Below are 20,785 nucleotides of genomic sequence, written 5' to 3'. Positions count from 1 at the left end.
CAAAAAACAGCATTGTGCTACATCCTATTGAAACAGATGGAAAAACAAAGGCAGCTAGCAAGGCAGTGACATTTAGTGGCAGTAGGACATGAAAATTGGTGCAAGCACTATCAAAATAAATTTATTCTCATTCATTACCTTCTGTAAGAACAAAGCAGGATTCTGTATATAAGCCACTGTGAAACTGGTGCTTTATAGTTAAAGAAATTACTAACAAGGAAAAAAAAAATTTGGAACTTCAGGATAAGCTGCAGAAAAAAACAAATTTTTAAGCCACATAAATTTCATGGAAAGCTTCCATTGTAATTGACCTATTGGCATACTAACACTGGGTCATCTGCAAGAGCAACTGAATAGATGTTAGACACTTCCTCTTAAACTGAGGGAGTAAGAAATCAAAAGGCAAGTCGCTTCAGGCCACAACTGTGCTAGTGGTAGGTTGAACACCGTCAGAGAGACCCAGGAGCGACTGGGAAAATTATAAACAGGAGAAACCTTGTAATAGCTCATTTTATTTTTTTTAGTGAATTATATCTCAATTCTGGGGAAATTAAATATTTTTCTACACCCAGTCAAAATGAAGTAAGGGGCTCGATTTTCGCACCCCCGAACGGGTGCGTTCATGGCGGGGGGGGGGGGCCTACGAAAATCAGGGATTCCTGGGGCGGGTCTGGAGCCTGGCTCCAACCCGCCCACTTCCGGGTTCCCCAGTGACGCGCTGACATGCGCGCGCAGCCCCCACATGTGGGATTCCCGCCAGCAATTAAAGCCGCCGGGGTGCCACTTAAGATAATCATTTAGGTACTTCAGGTCGTTTAGAGACCTGATTAACATGATATTTTAGGAGGCGTGGGATTTTCCAAACAACTGAGACTGTTTCCCGTACCGGGGAAACACTCCCAGTTGAAATGAACATGTTGCAGCCATCAGCCTGTGGCAGCTGCAAAGGTCCATTTGACAGATTGTGGGGGGGGGGGGAGGAAAAAAAAAAAAAAGAGACCCTCACTCATTGCAGGAGGCCACTCTGTCATTTTCGACAAAGTTTGGCCTCCACTACCCTCCTCCTAACAATAAAATTCATAAACTTGCACACTTACCCTGGTGTCCAGACACATTTACCTACCTTGCGGACCCCCTCAAATGTACATCTTCTGGATGGGGGCCGCCGTAGCTGCAGTCATGACCTCCTTGGAGGACAAACAGCATCACCAGCCTCGCCGGTCACCTCTGACACGTGGAGCCCCACAACACAGTGCTGTGACACATCCACCTGCACAGCAGGAGGGAGGGCAACCACAGAGAGAGATGCGTCGCAGAAGGCACTACCCTCGCCACAGGGTCCACAGACCGAGGCTCAGCTTCCTGGACCTCTCTGAGCAGCAGTGCACATGGAGGCTCAGAGTCACTTGTCATGTAGTCATGGACATCTGCAGCCTCCTTCATGCCGAGCTGCTCCCGGCTGGCCCGAGCACCATCTTCTTACCTGTCGCTGTCAAAGTCACCACTGCCCTCAACAACTTCTCCTCCACATCCTTCCAGGGTGCCACCAGGGACATCGCCGACGTCTCTCAGTCGTCTGCACAAAAGAGCCCTGCAAATACACCTACACCCACTCTGCAGTGACACAATGGGTGGCATCAGTTGTGGGTCCTCATAGTGATCCTCAGGAAAGGGCATTATTGCACAAACCAGACAAGATTCGCAAAGACGTGGCAGTAGCGGTGACAATATAATATGTTATGTGAGTTGATCAGAAATTAAGTATAGGTAAAAACCACGACAAACCCTCAAACACCCTTGTGCATCCTCTTCATGCTCACGACACGTTTGCCTTACGCTTCCTACTGCACATATGTGATGCAGGCCCTGTGGCTGCAGCACAGTTAGTGGCAGGTTGAGTGAGGCTGACCGTGAAAGAGATGCATGAGAGGGTGAGTATGAGATAGAGCCATGAGATTGTATGAGGATTGGGTTGAGTGGTAGTTGCGGGATGAGTACTGGCGAGGTGAGTAAGTGCAGGTAAGATGAGAATGAGTTTTGAGTGGGTATGAGGAGTGATGAGATAGAGTAGCTTTGGCAGTGCAGAAGGAGATGTGGGGTGGGGGCGGTGATGTGGCAGACAGAGTGTCGGGGAATGAGTAAGTGTACTCACTTCGGCTGACCTACTTAGGTCATTGAAGCGCCTCCTGCACTGTATGCAGGTGCGCAATATGTTGGTGGTGCAGGTGACCTCCTCTGCCACCGAGCCAGGCCTTCTTGGTGGCAGAGGCAGGCCACTTCCTCCCACCCGCCGGGGGTGGGGGGGAGATCTCTGTCCACCCCCTCCTCCTCACCCCATCCAATAATACCTGGAGTGAGGCATCATTAAACCTGGGAACAGCCTTCCCCCAGGCTGTTCCATGCTGTAATTTTTCCTATTACCTGCAGCATCAGTCAGTGGAGGACTGCCCCTTTAAATAGGGCTCCTCCAGCTGACAGCCTATGCTGCACATGCGCAGTCTGCCCGCTGCGCAACTTTCCAGCGCGAAACCCGGAAGCACAGGTAAGTGGCTCCAATTAGCCTGCGATTCCGTGCGGAGCACCCCGATTTCACTGGGCACGTTACCCAGCACCCAGTCAACCCCCCGCTGCGAACCCACCGCCCTCCTAATATCAGGCCCAAGGTATTTACATGATCAATGTATATCAAACCTGTCTCTACAATATCCCCAAAACGTTAATGCATCTTGGTGGCACCTCTGAAGAAGTCAGTTTTGTACCAATCTGTTCTGCATACACACTCCCATTAGGAACAGCCTGGGTCCAATTTGGAGCCAGATCCCAAGAAGACAGTTCATTAACTCAAAGTGTTATCTGATCCCCATATAGAAGTTTTACATTTTATTAACCCAATCTGCTTATACTTGCTCTGTATTGGCAAATAGCTCCAAATATCCAGTGACTAATATTTTCTGTACAAATATAAAATTAAAGTTTCCGCATTTAGATGGGAGAGCGATTTTTGTGTTTCTTGTCAAACACCTCAATTCCAAATAGAATAACATAATAAAAATCCACAAAATGCACTTTTAGTAGTCGTCTTTTCTTTTGTACTTCATGGTTTTGTCTATTATTTGATGTCAGGATATATCACCCAACTCCAAGCAACCTATAACAGATACTAGTGAGCATGATATGGAGATGCCGGTGATGGACTGGGGTGGACAAATGTAAGGAATCTTACAACACCAGGTTATAGTCCAACAATTTTATTTTAAAATCACAAGCTTTCGGAGATTATCTCCTTTGTCAGGTGAATGAGTGAAAGGTTCTCAAATCGCATATCTTATATTAGGCTGGGACACCATCACACCAATCAAAAGGTGTCGTTGGTGTTCAAACAGGCCAGTCACGGAGAACAGTACGTCCCAGTACACTGAATATACATTGTGTCAATTACACAGACAGAGAGAAAGAGACCCAAATGGCAGAGAGAGAGAGAGAGAGAGAGAGTATTAAAAACAGATAACTTTCTTTTCCCTTTTGCTGGTGGGGTTACATGTAGGGTGACATGAACCCAAGATCCCGGTATCAACATAACCCCACCAGCAAAAGGGGGAAAAAAAGTTATCTGTTTTTAATTCTCTCTCTCTCTCTGCCATTTGGGTCTCTTTCTCTCTGTCTGTGTAATTGACACAATGTATATTCAGTGTACTGGGACGTACTGTTCTCCGTGACTGGCCTGTTTGAACACCAACGACACCTTTTGATTGGTGTGATGGTGTCCCAGCCTAATATAAGATATGCGATTTGAGAACCTTTCACTCATTCACCTGACGAAGGGGATAATCTCCGAAAGCTTGTGATTTTAAAATAAAATTGTTGGACTATAACCTGGTGTTGTAAGATTAGATACTAGTGAGCTTTAAGAAACATATACAAAATAATCTTAACACTTCAGATTAACTGGTTGCTTTGTTTACCTGGACAAAATTCAGAAAAAAGTTGGTCATCCAACATGTGATCCCTTTCTCTCTGCAGTAACAGTTAGTCGTTTCTTTTTAATAGATGTCATTACGAGCACTGTTCCTCTGAAAATTTTCCTCTGTTCCTCCGAAACTCCAGATATATGATGCAATATACTCTTCCTCCTCACCTCATTCTCAATTGTTGACATTAAGACTCACTGTACCACCTCCTACTCCAACTCATTCCTTTCCAAGATCTCATAAAAGTGGATCTCCTTCACTCTTAATCTTTCCCTTGTCTTACAATCTACAGGCCGTTACAATCTAGCTTTAACATCACCTAACCACTATTTTTTTTACTTTATCTCATTTAGTCTGTTTGAAGTTTATTAGTAAAATTTGTGATAATACTTTGCTTTTCATACTGAATTCACATGAGTTTTAAACTTCCTTGGTTGACAGCACATAAAAGGATATGGCTTTGTTAAGGTCGAGCTGAATAGTCCCAGTTGGATCTTCAAGAAAGAATTTTCCCTAAAATAGTAAATACAATTAATATGATCCTTCAGCATTATCAAAATAAATAACTGTCCATTTCATTTTTTGGATGTACTGGATTACTTTTGAGATGAAAATTTTAAAAACATAATAATCTGCAACAAAGGTGGTAACAGTGAAACTGTTAGCATTATTCAAATTTAGCACAATAAAAAGCCTCTTGCTCACTCTCCCAATTTTTTGCCATTATAATCCTCCTCTCCTGTCTCATGGTGGGGTACAGTATTATAGGCAGCAGCCCTCTACTTGGGTATCTTGCCCATGTGATCACTCTGCACAGTGAATGTTTACAGGAAGTTCAATCATGAGAGTTATCACAAGTGAACCCAAGCTAGTTCTCACACAGTATGCACTATGCACAATTCCAGCAGAGGTTACTGGTCAGCAATTCTGTTCAACCTTTTCGGGGACGTTGAGTCCAATAGCAGTGCTTCTACCACCATCTCAACACAGACCAGGTATCAAATCTGGGACCCTCCTAGTCTGCATGGCTCAATGCCACATTATGTCGTACATTAAGCAACTTCACCATAATTTCATTTTGAAGTATCCGAATTTCATCTGCAGCACTTCAAAATCCAGAGTGTGGGGAAAACATAGGCAAGAACCAACATCCATCTTATTACTCCATGACAAGCACTGCATCAGTGAGCAGCTCCAGTATGCAATGAATTTATCACTGTACATTTGCCATGTAGTTGTTCATCATTGAACCTTTTATTGACCTCAGAATCCTAACAGAGAAATATTTTTGTGTCTTGATGTAACCTGAAGCCACATTCCTGGTAATATAAACTCTTCTCCTCACAGTTTAGCTTACCTCTTTAAGTTGTGTTATCATCCCCAGAACAATTACTTCTCCAACCTTTGATGTGCTGCCAAGGAGCGTTTCTATGGTTTTTAGCTAAAAATAAAGGAGACGTATGAAGTCTGAAAATCAGCAATACCACAATAAAATGCATCTTCTTCCTTGCTTTATACTGTAGAATTGACCAAATAGTTACATTGAAAAATACAGATAACTATTTATTTCCTTCTGAATGTACGGAGACAGCAGTTTTATTTCAGTTAAAGGGACTGGAATTTAAATTAAGAAAATAAAGCTCATCACGACATTTAACCATTGGTTTTTAGATCGTAATCAGTAACTAAACTGTAGTGATTACATGAAAAATTAAGTATTTTTCTCTGGTTCTTCCACGTCACGCACAATAACTCAGCTGATATAATTCTCACCCATCCTATTGTCTGCAAGCAGGTGGTAGAAGGTGCATAATCTGCCAATTTTCCTTCTCTCCCTCTCTAAGAAATTGCCTAGCCTCTATTTACCTCCTCCTTGTGACACCATGGCCTAAATCTGTTCTGCCACTTCATAAAACAGTGTGATGGAATACCAGTATCTTGTCTCACAATGAAAGGTCTATTTCATAAAATAGATTGACCATAAAATCCAATTTACAAAATACATGTAAATAATTTTAAAGGGAATGCAGGAACAGAGAGACCTGGAAGTTCACATACACAAATTTTTGACGGTGGCAGGGCAAGATGAGAAGGCTGTTAAAAAGCATACGGGATCCTGGCTTTATACATAAAGTACAAAAGCAAGGTAGTTATCTTAAACCTTTATAAATCACTGATTTGGCCTCAGCTGGAGTATTGTATCCCATTCTGGGCATGACATTTTAGGAAGGATGCAAGGCCTTGGAGCGGGACAGGGGAGATTTACTAGACTGGTACCAGGGATGAGGGACTTCAGTTAAATGGAGAGACTAAAGAGGCTGGGATTGTTCTCCTTACAGCAGAGAAGGTTAAGGAGAGATTCAATACAGATGTTCAAAATTATGAAGGGTTTTGATACAGTAAATAAGGACAAATTGTTTGCACTGGTCAAAGGGTTGGTAACCAGAGGACAAAGATTTACGACAATTGGCAAAAGAACAAGAGAGGAGATGAGTTTTTTTTTTAACGTAGTGAGTTATGATGTTCTGGAATGCACTGCCTGAAAGCAGATTCAATAGCAACTTTCAAAAGGGAATTGAATATATACTCTTGAAAAGGAACAATTTGCAGGGCTATGGGGAAAGAGCAGGGGAGTGGGACTAATTGGATAGCTCTTTCAAAGGGAGCATTCGGCCCATTGTACAGGCACAATGGGCCGAATGCTCCCTTTCTGTGCTGTAAGATTCTATGTTAATTCTGGTTTATTTCAAATGTGTAACTGTTCTAAATTTGAATGTTTTGTTTAGTTTGTGCAAACTTACCTGAGGATGGTTTGCAGTAGCCCATCTCCCAGCACCAGATTAAATTAGTTCTAAAGTAACCGCATTTGATTTACTGCAGAATGGCAATTCCTTCCCCATTTCACTTTCCCCTTAATGCAAATCATAATCAAACACTATCAAATATGGCAATATCTCCGTAATTAGGTACAGCAGAAAAGGCAGAATAATGACGCCTTTTTCAAATTACTAAATCTGTTTGCTTTGTAGATAACAGAATGGTTTGACATTAAAAAAACTGTTATTTTGTCGATCCATCCTAAGCAAGATCATTGGTCTGTGGTCATCATGTGACAATAAATATGGGTTATGAATTACCATGAGCTTCCTCCTCTTGAGTGGCTGTTGTAAGTTATAGGACCCTGATTTGCATATTATAAGTGGTCTCCAGCCTGAAACAGGCAAGCTCTCTGGCTGTCCATCTCAGGATCCTACCCAAGACGGAAGCAACCGGAGCACAAGTGTAAACGGGGCGTTAAGAGATCCAACACCATTTTCAGACTGCTACCGCCCCGTTTATGCCGGGGGCGGGTCGTCCTTAAAATTGTCCCTAAAGTGTGTAAAATGGAAAATTGAGGAAAAAAGATGGAGAAAAAAATTTAGAGAGTGAGGGACAAGCAAAGACACAGTTATAGGAAACACATTTTATTTTGCTTTTTGTCCATGGGAAATGCCATATTTCAAGTAGTAAAGACAATTTCTTTATTAACATTTATATCTGAAAGGCGAAATTGTTGAGAAACATTTGACATCTTACTTGAAATTTATTCCTGTTCTCATCAGGGTGTGATCCTGTCACAGGAGGTGTAAATAATTCGTGCCTGTGTGTTCGCTGTAACATAAAAAAAGTGTTAGCATATGAGACTCAACAAGTTCTTTATCAATTCTAAAGTTAACTAACTTTTCTAAAGTTCTGAATATGGAGGCCATCCCCGTAAAAATGATTTGTATTAAACTGAAACCAATAACCCTTCTCTAAGTCTCACCCCAAGAGCCAGCACAGGCATGATTGGTCGAATGGCCTCCTTCTGCGCTGTATGATTTTTTATGTAGAATTAAACCTTTCCTTGTTGAGGTATCAAACTTATTTATACTAAATGATGCTGGTGTTCTGTTGTAGTTGAGGGCTTTTGTGTGAATGATAGAAATATAGAAAATACTTTCATTAGTTTGCTTGTAGAAGCAATTTTGTTTATATTTGCACACAACAGAGATTTAGAACTAACAATTTTAAAGCCAAGAATATCTTGCTGTGATGATTTATGGTCATTTTGTTAACATGGGAACCAAGCTTCATAGGAGTCACATTTTGTATCCAGTTCTATTTTACCCACAATTAATAAAGTCCTTGTGAGACTGATGGAAGTTGGGTTAACTCTGCATCTGTAAGATTTGAAGTTCATTTGAAATTAGCTGAAGTGAGTGTGTATTTTTAAACTGAGATGTAATGTAATTTGCCACAGTGTATCTGGAATACACGCAATGATTATTTCTAATCCTCTCTACTTCAATGCACAATTGAAATCTTCCACCAAACACTAGGGCTGTATGTAATGAAGTGATTTCTTTGTAAATGACGTTCAGTCCCTTAAAATAAAAAGGAACTAGTATGAAATAATGAGATCATTTGCTCCTAGAATATGTACAAGTTTTATCCTACCCCCACTTCCCACTTTACCTGTTGCATAATAGTGTAGCGCTCACAAAAAAGTTCAGCTTTGTTCCCGGCAGTTCCAAACAAACACGATGCACTACGATCCGTCATCGAAAGACTGCCAGTACATAAACAAGATTTTAGCAAAAATCTATGAATTTTTTTTGTTGAAACTTACTCATTTTGTATATGCTTTTCCAAATTTACAAAGAGAATAACACAATCTAATTGATGCACAACAACCCAGGGACAGAGACAAAATGTCCGAAATGTATTAGTATGTTAATGCTTTAAATTGCATCCTTGTTTACCTGCTTGCTTTATTTATTGTTTTCAAAGAGGCTTTGGCAATTATGTGACAATTGGATTCTTCCAGCATCTGGGAAGTCTAGCCCTTTTTATCTTTGATATTCTATGGATGTTTGTCAACCTGATGCCATCATGAGACATATTAGGTATTAGGGTCAACTCCCGAATCTATGAAGGCCATCAGTGCCTACCAGTATTCGAGAGATATGCACCAGAAAATGTGTGATTTCCAAATTTATTCATCGACTTAGTTATTTATATTTGAAATCATGAAGTAGGAACCTAGACTTTGTGAAAGTGATGAGTTACAGCATGAAGTTCTAAGAGTGATCAAACTGCTTAAGTTTCCCAGTGGGTGAATGGAAGAAAAAAAATTCAGCCTTTCTATTCCATCTTTGAATGTGTACAAAATTAGATGGGTTTCATGGCACTTTGATGTTATACCCAAGGGCAACCCACTTACTTTTACGAAGTAACCTGAAAAAGGCCACCTGGGGTCCAACAGGGTACAGAAGCAACAGAGGACATTTTCAAGAAGTAATGGCTGAACTTCATAGAACATGTGAAAGAAAAACATAACTTTACGATAAACTACTGGAACATTTATCAAATATACTAGTTCCCCTGTATAGTTAGAGGTTTTGGGAGTCATATAGAAGCATGTTAGAAAGTACTCATTAGTGAGTGAGTCAAAGAGCATCCATGTCATGACAGATGTTATTCTTGGAAATATTGTTTGTTTATTTAAGATTAAGTTATACAAACTACACTGTTCATGCAAAATTATAAACTGTACTTCTAAAGACAAATAGTTAGAAACTCACGGTAAAAACTTCTTCCTTTCTGAATTGTAGATATAACGAGGGACGTCAAATGCTCCAATTATATTGAAAATGTGTTCTCTGTAAATGTAAAATCAAAATTGTTAAGACTAACCTAATCAAATGTACTACATTTTTTGTTGCAATTGATTGAACAAATTAAAGTAGCACATATCTTCAGTGGTGATCTCCCGTGACATTGCTGAGACAAAAATGTTGTATCTCACTCTGCTTCTCTTCCACTCCGAAAAAATTCTGTTTTCATTTATAAATTACTTTGTCACCCACTTTCTCTTTTTGTATGCTTCTCACAACATGTCCCTGTATTTCTGTTTGTCTCTGACTTTTTTTAATCCCCCTAGGCTTTCTCTTTCCCTCTGGCTTCTGCACTTCTCACCTGGGCGAGGAACTAAGGGATCGTGGCCTATGCTGGAATGGAGTGGGACATGAGGGCCAGAAAGAAGCCATGGCTGGCACATAAAACACCCTTTTCCCCCTTTTATCAACCGGGCATCTGATATGCACAAAAAAAAATCACCATGTTTAAAAATCTCAGAATCAAGCGACTGAGGAATTCATATAGCTAGAAGTTCTGTTTGCTCAATACAGAGTGCATACACTCTCCCAGAAGTGACACACCCCACTTAACCAAGTACAGAAGTTTAGGGACCCAGCTGTGTGCAGGAGTACTGCTGGAGTTTAACCAAGCAAAACATGGAGCCTAAAAGCACAGAGCACTGGTAAGTTTCCTGCTGCTTGTCAAGCCAGGACCATCCTATCCATTAGGATGCTTGTTTGCAGGGTTAATTAGAGCTGAGTGGGAACAATTCCAACCCCCAGTGACAGGTCTACCCTTCCAGGTTCCATTAGTGAATAAGACTGGCTGAATCAAAAGTGCCTTGGAGTGTCACAGCCATGCCTGGCTCAATTGCTGGATTATAGAAGGTGCCACAGAGCGTTGGCATAGTTCCAAACTTCCATCACCCTTTGATCCCAAAGAGACCCAGTTTCTCTTCTCCACCCCCAGACAAGGAACATAGTCACTAGTCAATTAGACAAGTGACAAGGTTTGAGTCCACACCAGGTGGACAGCAAGTACTAAGAACTCTTCACAAGTAGCACAGTGAGCTGCACAATTCACCATAAATGTGTGAGCCCCACCATCTTCCTGACCACAGCACGAACACACAACATACTCCATTCAACAGTAGAACCACCAGTGGAGATGTGGAGCACCAGCATTTAATTTCTTCCCTTCAACCCAAACACGATATACCCAGCGTTTGGTGCCTGTGTGTGCCGCCAGGTAATACTTTTTGTTAACTGTCAACCCAGATCTCAGTGTATCCGGATTAGCTATACGTCAGATATCTGCTCTTTAATATGGTGAAAAGGAGTTTGCCATGTGTCCAAACATAATGCCCTGTCCCAGGTCTCCCCATCAGCAACTGCTTAATCCAGGTCCTCATGTGATGGGCTTTGGCAGAGATGTATTTGCTATGAGGCTGACTCACCCGCCAAGGTACTCAGTAACAGGTCGGTATAGTTTGGAATCCTCCCTCTCTGCAACCATTTTCCCCCTTTTGCCACAAATCTACCTCATAATTTGGTTCTGGATCTCACACATAGGCATGAAATAGAAGGACTTTGTCTAGCCTAGGAGTTCTGAACCATGAAGGAGAACTGTTTGAACACACATTATACCACACAAACTCAGCCTGCAGTGGAACTTTGCTATTGTTGAAGATACAAAAGACTAAAGTGCCCTTTATCCCCTTCTCAGGAAGTTCATAGTACCAATGCAAATCAACAACTGCAGATAGATCTATCCCAATGATTCCCACTTTATCTCCTTAATGACCCTCCTGGCCTCATGGTTTTGCAGCACCGCTTGATTGCTACAAAAAGACTTCAAGAGAACTATTTAAAGGTGTAGGCTTTTGCCTATTAGCTCTCCCTCCTTTTGCAAGTACCTTAGCAGGACCCAGCTTAGCTGTAAGTTTCAATTTGTTTATGACTAACTACAAAGGCAAACCCATTTGCCATTAAGTCTGGTGTATTGACCAGTGCCTTTCCTACGCACTGGATGCACCGGTCAACGTCGATCCAGAGCCACTGTCTTCATTTGTACTGGTGCCTCCAGGAGCCACCAAACGCGGTTGGGTGTGAAAGAAATTGGGAATGAAAGGCTGGATCTGGAAGGGAACACAGGCTAGGGCTAGGGGCTGAGGCTGGAGATCAAGGGCCGAGAAAGTTCTGCAGAAAATCACAGCTTTTACATGCATGTACACATATAAGGGTGTAATTACCCCATTAACTCTCAGAAAAACCTTGAAATTTAAAACCTCCAACACTCTAATTTATTTTAGTGAATGGCTGCTCCCCAAATTGTTTGAAAGTCAACATTTTTGTCTAATAGGAGTGGAAACACGACATTGCTGAGGTATGTATCAGTGTATACTTTATATAACAATTTTGAAAGCTAGAAAATTGTTGCGATTGCCACACACAATTTCTAGTCAATGTAATAGATAAATCTTCCAGTTGACCTACATAGTTTCATCACATGTCTGACTGCACTCCTGGACTGCTGCCTCCACCATTGATTGCTCGATCATGTTGCAGCTCACTGAAAAGTAGAAACACACAAATCAAAGGCTTGTCTTTATTTAGCTACAGCTTGTAACAACTGACTCTGGATTTTTTTTTATTGGAGTAGGCAGATATCTGACACAGGTGGAATCCTATCATATGGATAAAAGTCTCCAATTCAAGCTACTGTAGGGTTTCTATTTACTCAATACAGGGTGCACATTCTTTCCTGCAGGCACACATCCCACTTACCCAAGTCCAAAAAGCTTAGGTGCAGGTTGGCAAAGCCATGGCTTTCAGATCTCTAAGTGTGCGCAGGGGTACAGTTGGAGTTTAATCATTTTCATATCCCTAAAATCCTAGTATAGGCACACAGAACCAAAAGCAACTCTGATTGGCCCAAATGCACTGAGACCAATCCTGGGGAATAATCTAGCAGTGAAGTAATATTATGTCAATTCAATAACTGATGCTACCAATGCCCCAGAATCCATTGCATGCAGTGGAATCTTTTTCCCATTACAAAAAATAATGCTAAGGACTGAACACCATATACCACTTCACTTAAGAGTTGATTAGCAATAGATCTTAGGTAATTAATTGTTCAGAGCGTTCAAAAGTTACTTACATGGCTGTTTTTCAACTGCATCAATGATGCGTTCAATTGCGTCGTCAAGCTCCAACTCATTGACTGACTCAAGGACGTCCAGAAGAAATTTGGTGGCATTACTAATCATAGAGAAATAAAACAGTAGAAAATTGTGATTTTTTTTTATTCGTTCATGGGATGTGGGCATCGCTGGCAAGGCCAGCATTTATTGCCCATCCCTAATTGCCCTTGAGAAGGTGGTGGTGAGCCGCCTTCTTGAACCGCTGCAGTCCGTGTGGTGAAGGTAGGAAGTTCCAGGATTTTGACCCAGCGACGATATATTTCCAAGTCGGGATGGTGTGTGACTTGGAGGGGAACGTGCAGGTGGTGTTGTTCCCATGTGCCTGCTGCCCTTGTCCTTCTAGGTGGTACAGGTCGTGGGTTTGGGAGGTGCTGTCGAAGAAGCCTTGGCGAGTTGCTGCAGTGCATCCTGTGGATGGTACATACTGCAGCCACTGTGCGCCGGTGGTGGAGGGAGTGAATGTGTAGGGTGGTGGATGGGGTGCCTATCAAGCGGGCTGCTTTGTCCTGGGTGGTGTCGAGCTTCTTGAGTGTTGTTGGAGCTGCACTCATCCAAGCAAATGGAGAGTATTCCATCACACTCCTGACTTGTGCCTTGTAGATGGTGGAAAGGCTTTGGGGAGTCAGGAGGTGAGTCACTCGCCGCAGAATCCCCAGCCTCTGACCTGCTCTTGTAGCCACAGTATTTATGTGGCTGGTCCAGTTAAGTTTCTGGTCAATGGTGACCCCCAGGATGTTGATGGTGGGGGATTCGGCGATGGTAATGCCATTGAATGTCATGGGGAGGTGGTTAGATTCTCTCTTGTTGGAGATGGTCATTGCCTGGCACTTGAACGGCGGGAATGTTACTTGCCACTTATCAGCCCAAGCCTGGATGTTGTGCTGCACGCGGGCACGGACTGCTTCATTATCTTCGGGGTTGCGAATGGAACTGAACACTGTGCAATCATCAGCGAGCATTCCCATTTCTGACCTTATGATGGAGGGAAGGTCATTGATGAAGCAGCTGAAGATGGTTGGGCCTAGGACACTGCCCTGAGGAACTCCTGCAGCAATGTCCTGGGGCTGAGATGATTAGCCTCCAACAACCACTACCATCTTCCTTTACTAAGTACTAGCCATCATGGTCTATTGTAGTAGGAAATAAAGACCGTGGTTTGTTTAGAAAGCGGAATTATGTTAATAGATTATAAGAAATCGTGGATTTATCCACGGCACATACTATATATATCCCTTAAAAAGTTATTATAGGTTAACAAACTGGTAGTTGCTTATAAAACAATTCCTCGGGGGCAATCTCCATTTCCAGTTATTTGATAAATGGTCGATTTGAACTCTGAAATCAATCTTGGATACACCTTTTAATAAATTAATGAGCATAATTTTGAATCATTACTACTGTATGTATATCGGATAAAACAGAAATAGCTCACATGACAAACATTACAATCATCAAATCACCTATGATTAACCAGGAATGGCATCTAGGACTATAAGTCTGATTTTTTTGTGGAGAGAAGGCATGAAATCATTCTATTTCCTCCCTTTCAGCACAATTATCCTGCAACAGAACACAGGTGACCTCCCAAATAAACACAGAAAATGCTGGAAACACTCAGTAGTTCTGGCAGCATCTGTGAAGAGAAACACAGTTAACGTTTCAGGTCAATGACCTTTCCACACAGATGCTGTCTGACCTGCTGAATGTTTCCAGCATTTCTGTTTTTATTTCAGATTTCCAACATCTGCAGTATTTTGCTTTTGTGACAGGTGATCTCCCAGTCCTCCAACAAAGCAAAGATGCTCTTCAGTCATCTGCTAGGCAATGCACAATAGTGGCCCAACAATAATTCTCCCTCCTCCCCCATTCCAAGGAGGCAACTGGCAACCACTAGGCACATCCCGTCAGCAACATGACTGAGTTCAGGAATTAAGCAGAGTGGGAAAATCACACCTGCATTCCACCATACTGCATCACCATGGTACTTTAAGTACATTTTCTGGTTTTCTGGAACATAGTCTGTCATCCAATCAGCTCTCTCCCTGAGCAGCTTTTCCAAGGACTCAACAACAACTTGCATTTATATAGAAACATAGAAAATTTACGGCACAGAAAGAGGCCGTTAGGCCCATCGTATCTGTGCTGGTCGAAATAGAGCTACCCAGTGTAATCCCAGCATTTGATCCATAGCCTTGTAAGTTATGGCACTTCAAGTGCACATTTAAAAGGTACTTGGATATGATGAGGGTTTCTGCCTCTACCACCCTTTCAGGTAGTGAGTTCCAGATCCCGACCATTTTTCCTCAGCTCCCCTCTAATCCTTCTACAAATTACTTTAAATCTATGCCCCCTGGTTATTGACCTCTCTGCTAAGGGAAATAGGTCCTTCCTGTCCACTCTATCTAGGCCCCTCATAATTTTATACACCTCAATTAAATCATCCCTCATCCTCCTCTGTTCCAAAGAAAACAATCCCAGCCGATCCAATTTTTCCTTATAGCTAAAATTCTCCAGTCCTGGCAACATCCTTGTAAATCTCCTCTGCGACCTTTCTAGTGCAATCACATCTTTCCTGCAATGTGGTGACCAGAACTGTACGCAGTACTCAAACTGTGGCCTAACTAGTGTTTTATACAGTTCTAGCATAACATCCCTGCTCTTGTATTCTATGCCTCGGCTAATAAACAAAAGTATCCCGTATGTCTTCTTAACCATCTTGTCTCCCTGTCCTGCTACCTTCAGGGATCTGTGGACATGCACTCCAAGGTCCCTCTGTTCCTCTATGCCTCCCAGTATCTTCCCATTTATTGTGTATTCCCTTGCTTTGTTTGACCTCCCCAAATGCATTACCTCACACTTCTCCGGATTGAATTCCATTTGACACTTTTCTGCCCACCTGACCAGTCCATTGATATTTCCTGCAGTCACTATCAACCACACGGCCAATTTTTGTATCAAACTTCTTAATCATGCCCCCTACATTTATGTCTAAATCATTAATATATACCACAAAAAGCAAGGGACCTAGTACTGAGCCCTGCGGAATCTCACTGGAAACAGCCGTCCAGTCACAAAAACACCGATCAACCATTACCCTTCCCTTCCTGCCACTGAGCCAATTTTGGATCCAATTTGCCACTTTCCCTTGGATCCCATGGGCTTTTACTTTTTTGACCAGTCTGCCATGTGGACCTTGTCAAAAGCCTTGCTAAAATCCATATAGACTACATCAAATGTACTACCCTTGTCAACCCTCCTTGTTACCTCCTTAAAAAATTCAATCAAGTTAGTCAGACACGACCTTCCCTTAACAATCCACGTTGACTGTCCTTGATTAATCCGTGCCTTTCTAAATGATGGTTTATACTGTCCCTCAAAACTGATTCCAATAATTTGCCCACCACCTAGGTTAGACTAACTGGCCTGTAATTACTAGGTCTATCCTTTACTCCCTTTTTAAACAACAGTACAACATTAGCAGTCCTCCAATCCTCCAGCACCACGTCTGTAGCCAGGGAGGATTGGAAAATGATGGTCAGGGCCTCCGCTATTTCCTCCCTTAGTTCTTTTAACAGCCTGGGATACAGTTCATCTGGGCCTGGCGATTTATCTAATTTCAAAGATGCCAAGCCCCTTAATACTTCCTCTCTCACTGTTTATCCCATCCAATATTTGACACTTCTTCTCCTTAACTATAATCTCTGCATTGTCCCCCTCTTTTGTGAAGATGGACACAAAGTATTCATTAAGAACCATACCCACATCTTCCACCTCCACATAGGTACATTGGCTGTCTTTTTGGTCTCCAATTAGGCCCTATTCTTTCCTTAGTTATCCTCTTGCTCTTTATGTATTTATGAAACATTTTTGGGCTTTCCTTAATTTTACTTGACAGTATTTTTTCATGCCCTCTCTTTGCTTTCCTAATTTCCCTTTTAATTTCACCACTGCACTTTCTATATTCCTCTAGGCTTTCTGCAGTATTGAGCTCTCAGTGTCTGACATAAGCTTCCCTTTTTTGCCTTATCTTGCCCTGTATGTACCTCATCATCCAGGGGGCTCTAGATTTGGCAGTCAAATCCCTTTTTCTTTGTGGGAACATGTTTACTCTGAACCCCTTGAATCTCCCCCTTGAATGCCTCCCACTGCTCTGATGCTGAATTACCTTCAAGTCGTTGTTTCCATTAAAGGTGCTATATATGAAGCTAGGCAGGTGGAAGGGGTATCAGTGGGAGAGCATTTTGGTGGTAGTATCATAATTCAGTTAGATTTAGCATAGTTATGGAAAAGGACAAAGATAGAACAGGAGTAAAAGTTCTAAATTGGGGAAAGGCCAAGTTTACGAAGCTGAAAGGTGATTTAGCAAAAGTGGACTGGAAACAACTACTTGAAGGTAATTCAGCATCAGAGCAGTGGGAGGCATTCAAGGGGTTCAGAGTAAACATGTTCCCACAAAGAAAAAGGGTGGGACTGCCAAATCTAGAGCCCCCTGGATGACGAGGTGCATACAGGGCAAGATAAGGCAAAAAAGGGAAGCTTATGTCAGACAGAGCTCAATACTGCAGAAAGCCTAGAGGAATATAGAAAGTGCAGTGGTGAAATTAAAAAGGAAATTAGGAAAGCAAAGAGAGGGCATGAATACTGTCAAGTAAAATTAAGGAAAACCCAAAAATGTTTCATAAATACATAATGTAGTAAAACGTCCTAAGGCACTGCACAGGAGCATTATCAAACAAAATTTGACACCGAGCCACATGAGGAGATATTAGGACAGGCGACCAAAAGCTTGGTCAGATAGGTTTTAAGGAACGTCTTAAAGGAAGAGAGAGAGTTAGAGAGGCAGAGAGGTTTGGGGAGGGAATTCCAGAGCTTAGGGCCTCTAAAGGTAGCTGAAGGCACGACCGCCAATAATGAAGCGATTAAAATCGGGGATGGGCAAGAGGCCAGAATTGGAGGAGCGCAGGTTGTAGGGCTAGAGAAGGTTACAGAGATAGGGAGGGGCGAGGCCATGGAGGGATTTGAAAACAAGGATCAGAATTTTAAAAAGGCTCACATTTTAATATTTGACCCACGTTATGTAGCATTTTTCTTTAAGAATACCTCACCAGAACAAATGTTCCTTACATCACATTACACATCATATCTAATTTAAGGTACATTTGTGCATATAGCTGTTTCCATCAACCCTCAGTCAGGGATATGTAACTTTTCAACGGTTTACTTTTAACCTTTGTGTTTGTCTCCAATCGCAGCCAGAGCATCTCCAGCAATGACTTCTCTTCCCACCCCCACGCCATTACCTCTGGAGTCCCAAGCATCCATTTTTGGTCCTCTCCATTTCCTTATCTACATGCTGCCCCTTGGCAACATCTTCCGAAGACATGGGGTCAGGTTCCAGATGTGCGCGGATGACATTCAGCCCTACCTCTCCACCAACACTCTCGGCCTCCTCCCTGCCTCTGTGTTGTCAAGAATGCACCCAACCCTAATGAGCCACAATTTCCTCCAGTTAAACATTGGGAAGATCAAAGCCATTGTCTTCTACACCCCATCACAAACGCTGTACCCTCACCACCGATTTGATCTCCCTTCCCGGCCACTGTCTCAGGTTGAACCAGACTGTTCACAACCTTAGCATCCTATTTGACCCCAAGTGCAGCTTCCTACCTCATGTCTTCATCACAAAAACCACCGACTTACAGCTCCGCAACATCACCCTTCTCCATCCGTGCCTCAGCCCATCTGCTGCTGAAACACTCATCCATGCTTTTCTCACCTCCAGACTCAACTATTCTAATGCTCTCGAGGCCGGTCTCCCAACCTCCACAAACTTCAGCTCGTCAAAACTCTGCTGTCCATACCGTATCCGACACCTAAGATTCGCTCACACATTACCCACGTACTTGCTGACCTGCATTGGCTCCCGGTACCCCAAAGCCACAAATTTAAAATGCTCACCCTCGTGTTTAAATCCCTTTATGGCCTCATCCCTCCCTATCTCTGTAACCTTCGTTAGCCCAAGAACTCTCCAAGAACTCTGTGTTGTTCCAACTCTGGCCTCGTCAACATCCCGCAATCCCATCATCCATCCTTTGTGGACATGCTTTCAGCTATTTCTGCCCCAAACTCTGCAATCCCCTCCTTAAACCTCTCTACCCATCGCCTTCAGGACCCTCCTTAAAACCCACCTCCTTGACCAAGCTTTTAGTGACCCCTGTCTCTTTGATTAGTTGTAAACAATTTTACAACACCAAGTTATAGTCCAACAAATTTATTTTAAATTAAATTCCACAAGCTTTCGGAGGCTTCCTCCTTCGTCGGTCGGGCAATTTTACAACACCAAGTTATAGTCCAACAAATTTATTTTAAATTAAATTCCACAAGCTTTCGGAGGCTTCCTCCTTCTTTCGGAGGCTTCCACCATCCGCCCGACGAAGGAGGAAGCCTCCGAAAGCTTGTGGAATTTAATTTAAAATAAATTTGTTGGACTATAACTTGGTGTTGTAAAATTGTTTACAATTGTCAACCTCAGTCCATCACCGGCATCTCCACATCTTTGATTAGTGTCAATTTTAGTCTGATTACATCTCTGTGAAGTGTCTTGGGACGTTCTTCCACGTTAAATGCAAATTATTGTTTAATACGGCTTTATTACACGCTACAAAGTCGTTTTCTTAAAAAAGAGAAACAATAACACAACCTGCAAAGCTGATGAAATGAAATTATTTTTAAAAAAAGGTACAGATCAATGTGCCATGTAAATAACATGTCATCCGTGAGCTCGCTTATATTTAATCAAAACATTAAATTCAAACCAGACCACAGGTGACACGTTAATTATTAACTTCTCTTTAATTACATAGGAAATTGTACTAATGTTAATGCATTTTATGTACGCACATATAAAATATAATTTAACTACTGAACCGTATCAATGGAGGAAAGTCATAATAAAAATGAACCACTTTACTTAACATTTATAAAAAAACTTGCTAACATTGACCATTCGCTTTGACATTTTTAGATTGTAAATATATAAAACAATAGGTTTTGTAATAAATGACGTTTTACTTACGATCTCAGGATTAACCCATGCATTTTAAAAGCAGCTAAAACTTTCGTCTTTACTTTAGTCGCCATCCTTCAACTTTGGCGCCAAATCGCAGCTTCCGTCACAAAGCAGAGAGCGCGCTGGGAAGAACGCGACAGGATCCTGAAAATAGCGCAAACCTAGACATTCATAAAACAGCTGGAGCCTGGTAAAGACCCAGCTACATGCAACATAAAAATTACACGCACAATAACTGCCTACTCCTTCCCCCATGAGACCAAGTATGAGGAACTGGTCGATTTTCTTTAATCTCCAAGATTGAGATTATCCATTTAGCAGCCTCCCCCTGGTGGTTCGAGGTTTGATAGCACTGAAGGAGGAGTAAATTTTGGGGTTCGGTAGCTTTGGGAAAGGGTGATCCTGGTCAGAAATAATGAAGAAGGGATGATCTTGTGACTTCAGTTCAGTACTGAGGGAGTGCTGCATAGTCAAAGGTGCTGGCTTTTAGATGAGACAATAAACCAAGGCCCCATTTACTCTTTCAGGTGGTCATAAAAGATCCCATGGCACTTTGAAGAGCAGGGGAGTTCTCCCTGGTGTCCTGGCCAACATTTATGCCTCAACCAACATCATTAAAACAGATTATCTGGTTATCGCATTGCTGTTTGTGAGATCTTGCTGTGCACAAATTGGCTGCCACATTTCCTACATTACAACAGTGACTACACTTCAGAAGTACTTCATTGGCTGTAGAGTGCTTTGGGATGTCCTGAGGTTGTGAAAGGAGCTATATAAATGCAACTTCTTTCTTTAACTAGCATACCTGCGTAACTAAATATCTACACAAACAATAATTGTTTTGGAATTATAATTGTAAAGAAAAGAAAGCACAGGTGTATA

The 20,785-nt window shown here is 42.1% G+C and overlaps 1 protein-coding gene across 2 annotated transcripts in view; it reads right to left on the bottom strand.

Annotated features, from left to right (window-relative positions):
* Nucleotides 1-20,007, bottom strand: part of pole2 (polymerase (DNA directed), epsilon 2) — a 40,478-nt gene extending 20,471 nt beyond the window's left edge. The window contains exons 1-9 of one of the 2 annotated variants that reach the window (XM_067991031.1): nucleotides 19,910-20,007; nucleotides 12,792-12,892; nucleotides 12,125-12,200; nucleotides 9,575-9,652; nucleotides 8,466-8,559; nucleotides 7,545-7,619; nucleotides 5,326-5,409; nucleotides 4,426-4,481; nucleotides 139-188 (exon numbers count right to left, since the gene is read on the bottom strand). In XM_067991031.1, coding sequence (XP_067847132.1) covers nucleotides 139-188; nucleotides 4,426-4,481; nucleotides 5,326-5,409; nucleotides 7,545-7,619; nucleotides 8,466-8,559; nucleotides 9,575-9,652; nucleotides 12,125-12,200; nucleotides 12,792-12,892; nucleotides 19,910-19,974 — 679 coding nt within the window. In that variant the 5' untranslated portion in view covers nucleotides 19,975-20,007. The remainder of the gene's footprint in view (nucleotides 1-138; nucleotides 189-4,425; nucleotides 4,482-5,325; nucleotides 5,410-7,544; nucleotides 7,620-8,465; nucleotides 8,560-9,574; nucleotides 9,653-12,124; nucleotides 12,201-12,791; nucleotides 12,893-19,909) is intronic. The other variant, XM_067991030.1, reaches the window with a different exon arrangement.
* Nucleotides 20,008-20,785: the final 778 nt, after the last annotated feature.

This window comes from Heptranchias perlo, chromosome 10 (assembly GCF_035084215.1).
Source record: "Heptranchias perlo isolate sHepPer1 chromosome 10, sHepPer1.hap1, whole genome shotgun sequence".
In the NCBI taxonomy this organism is placed as follows: Eukaryota; Metazoa; Chordata; class Chondrichthyes; order Hexanchiformes; family Hexanchidae; genus Heptranchias; species Heptranchias perlo.
The sequence above is the reverse complement of the archived record's forward strand: the minus strand, read 5'-3'. Positions and strand labels throughout refer to the sequence as shown.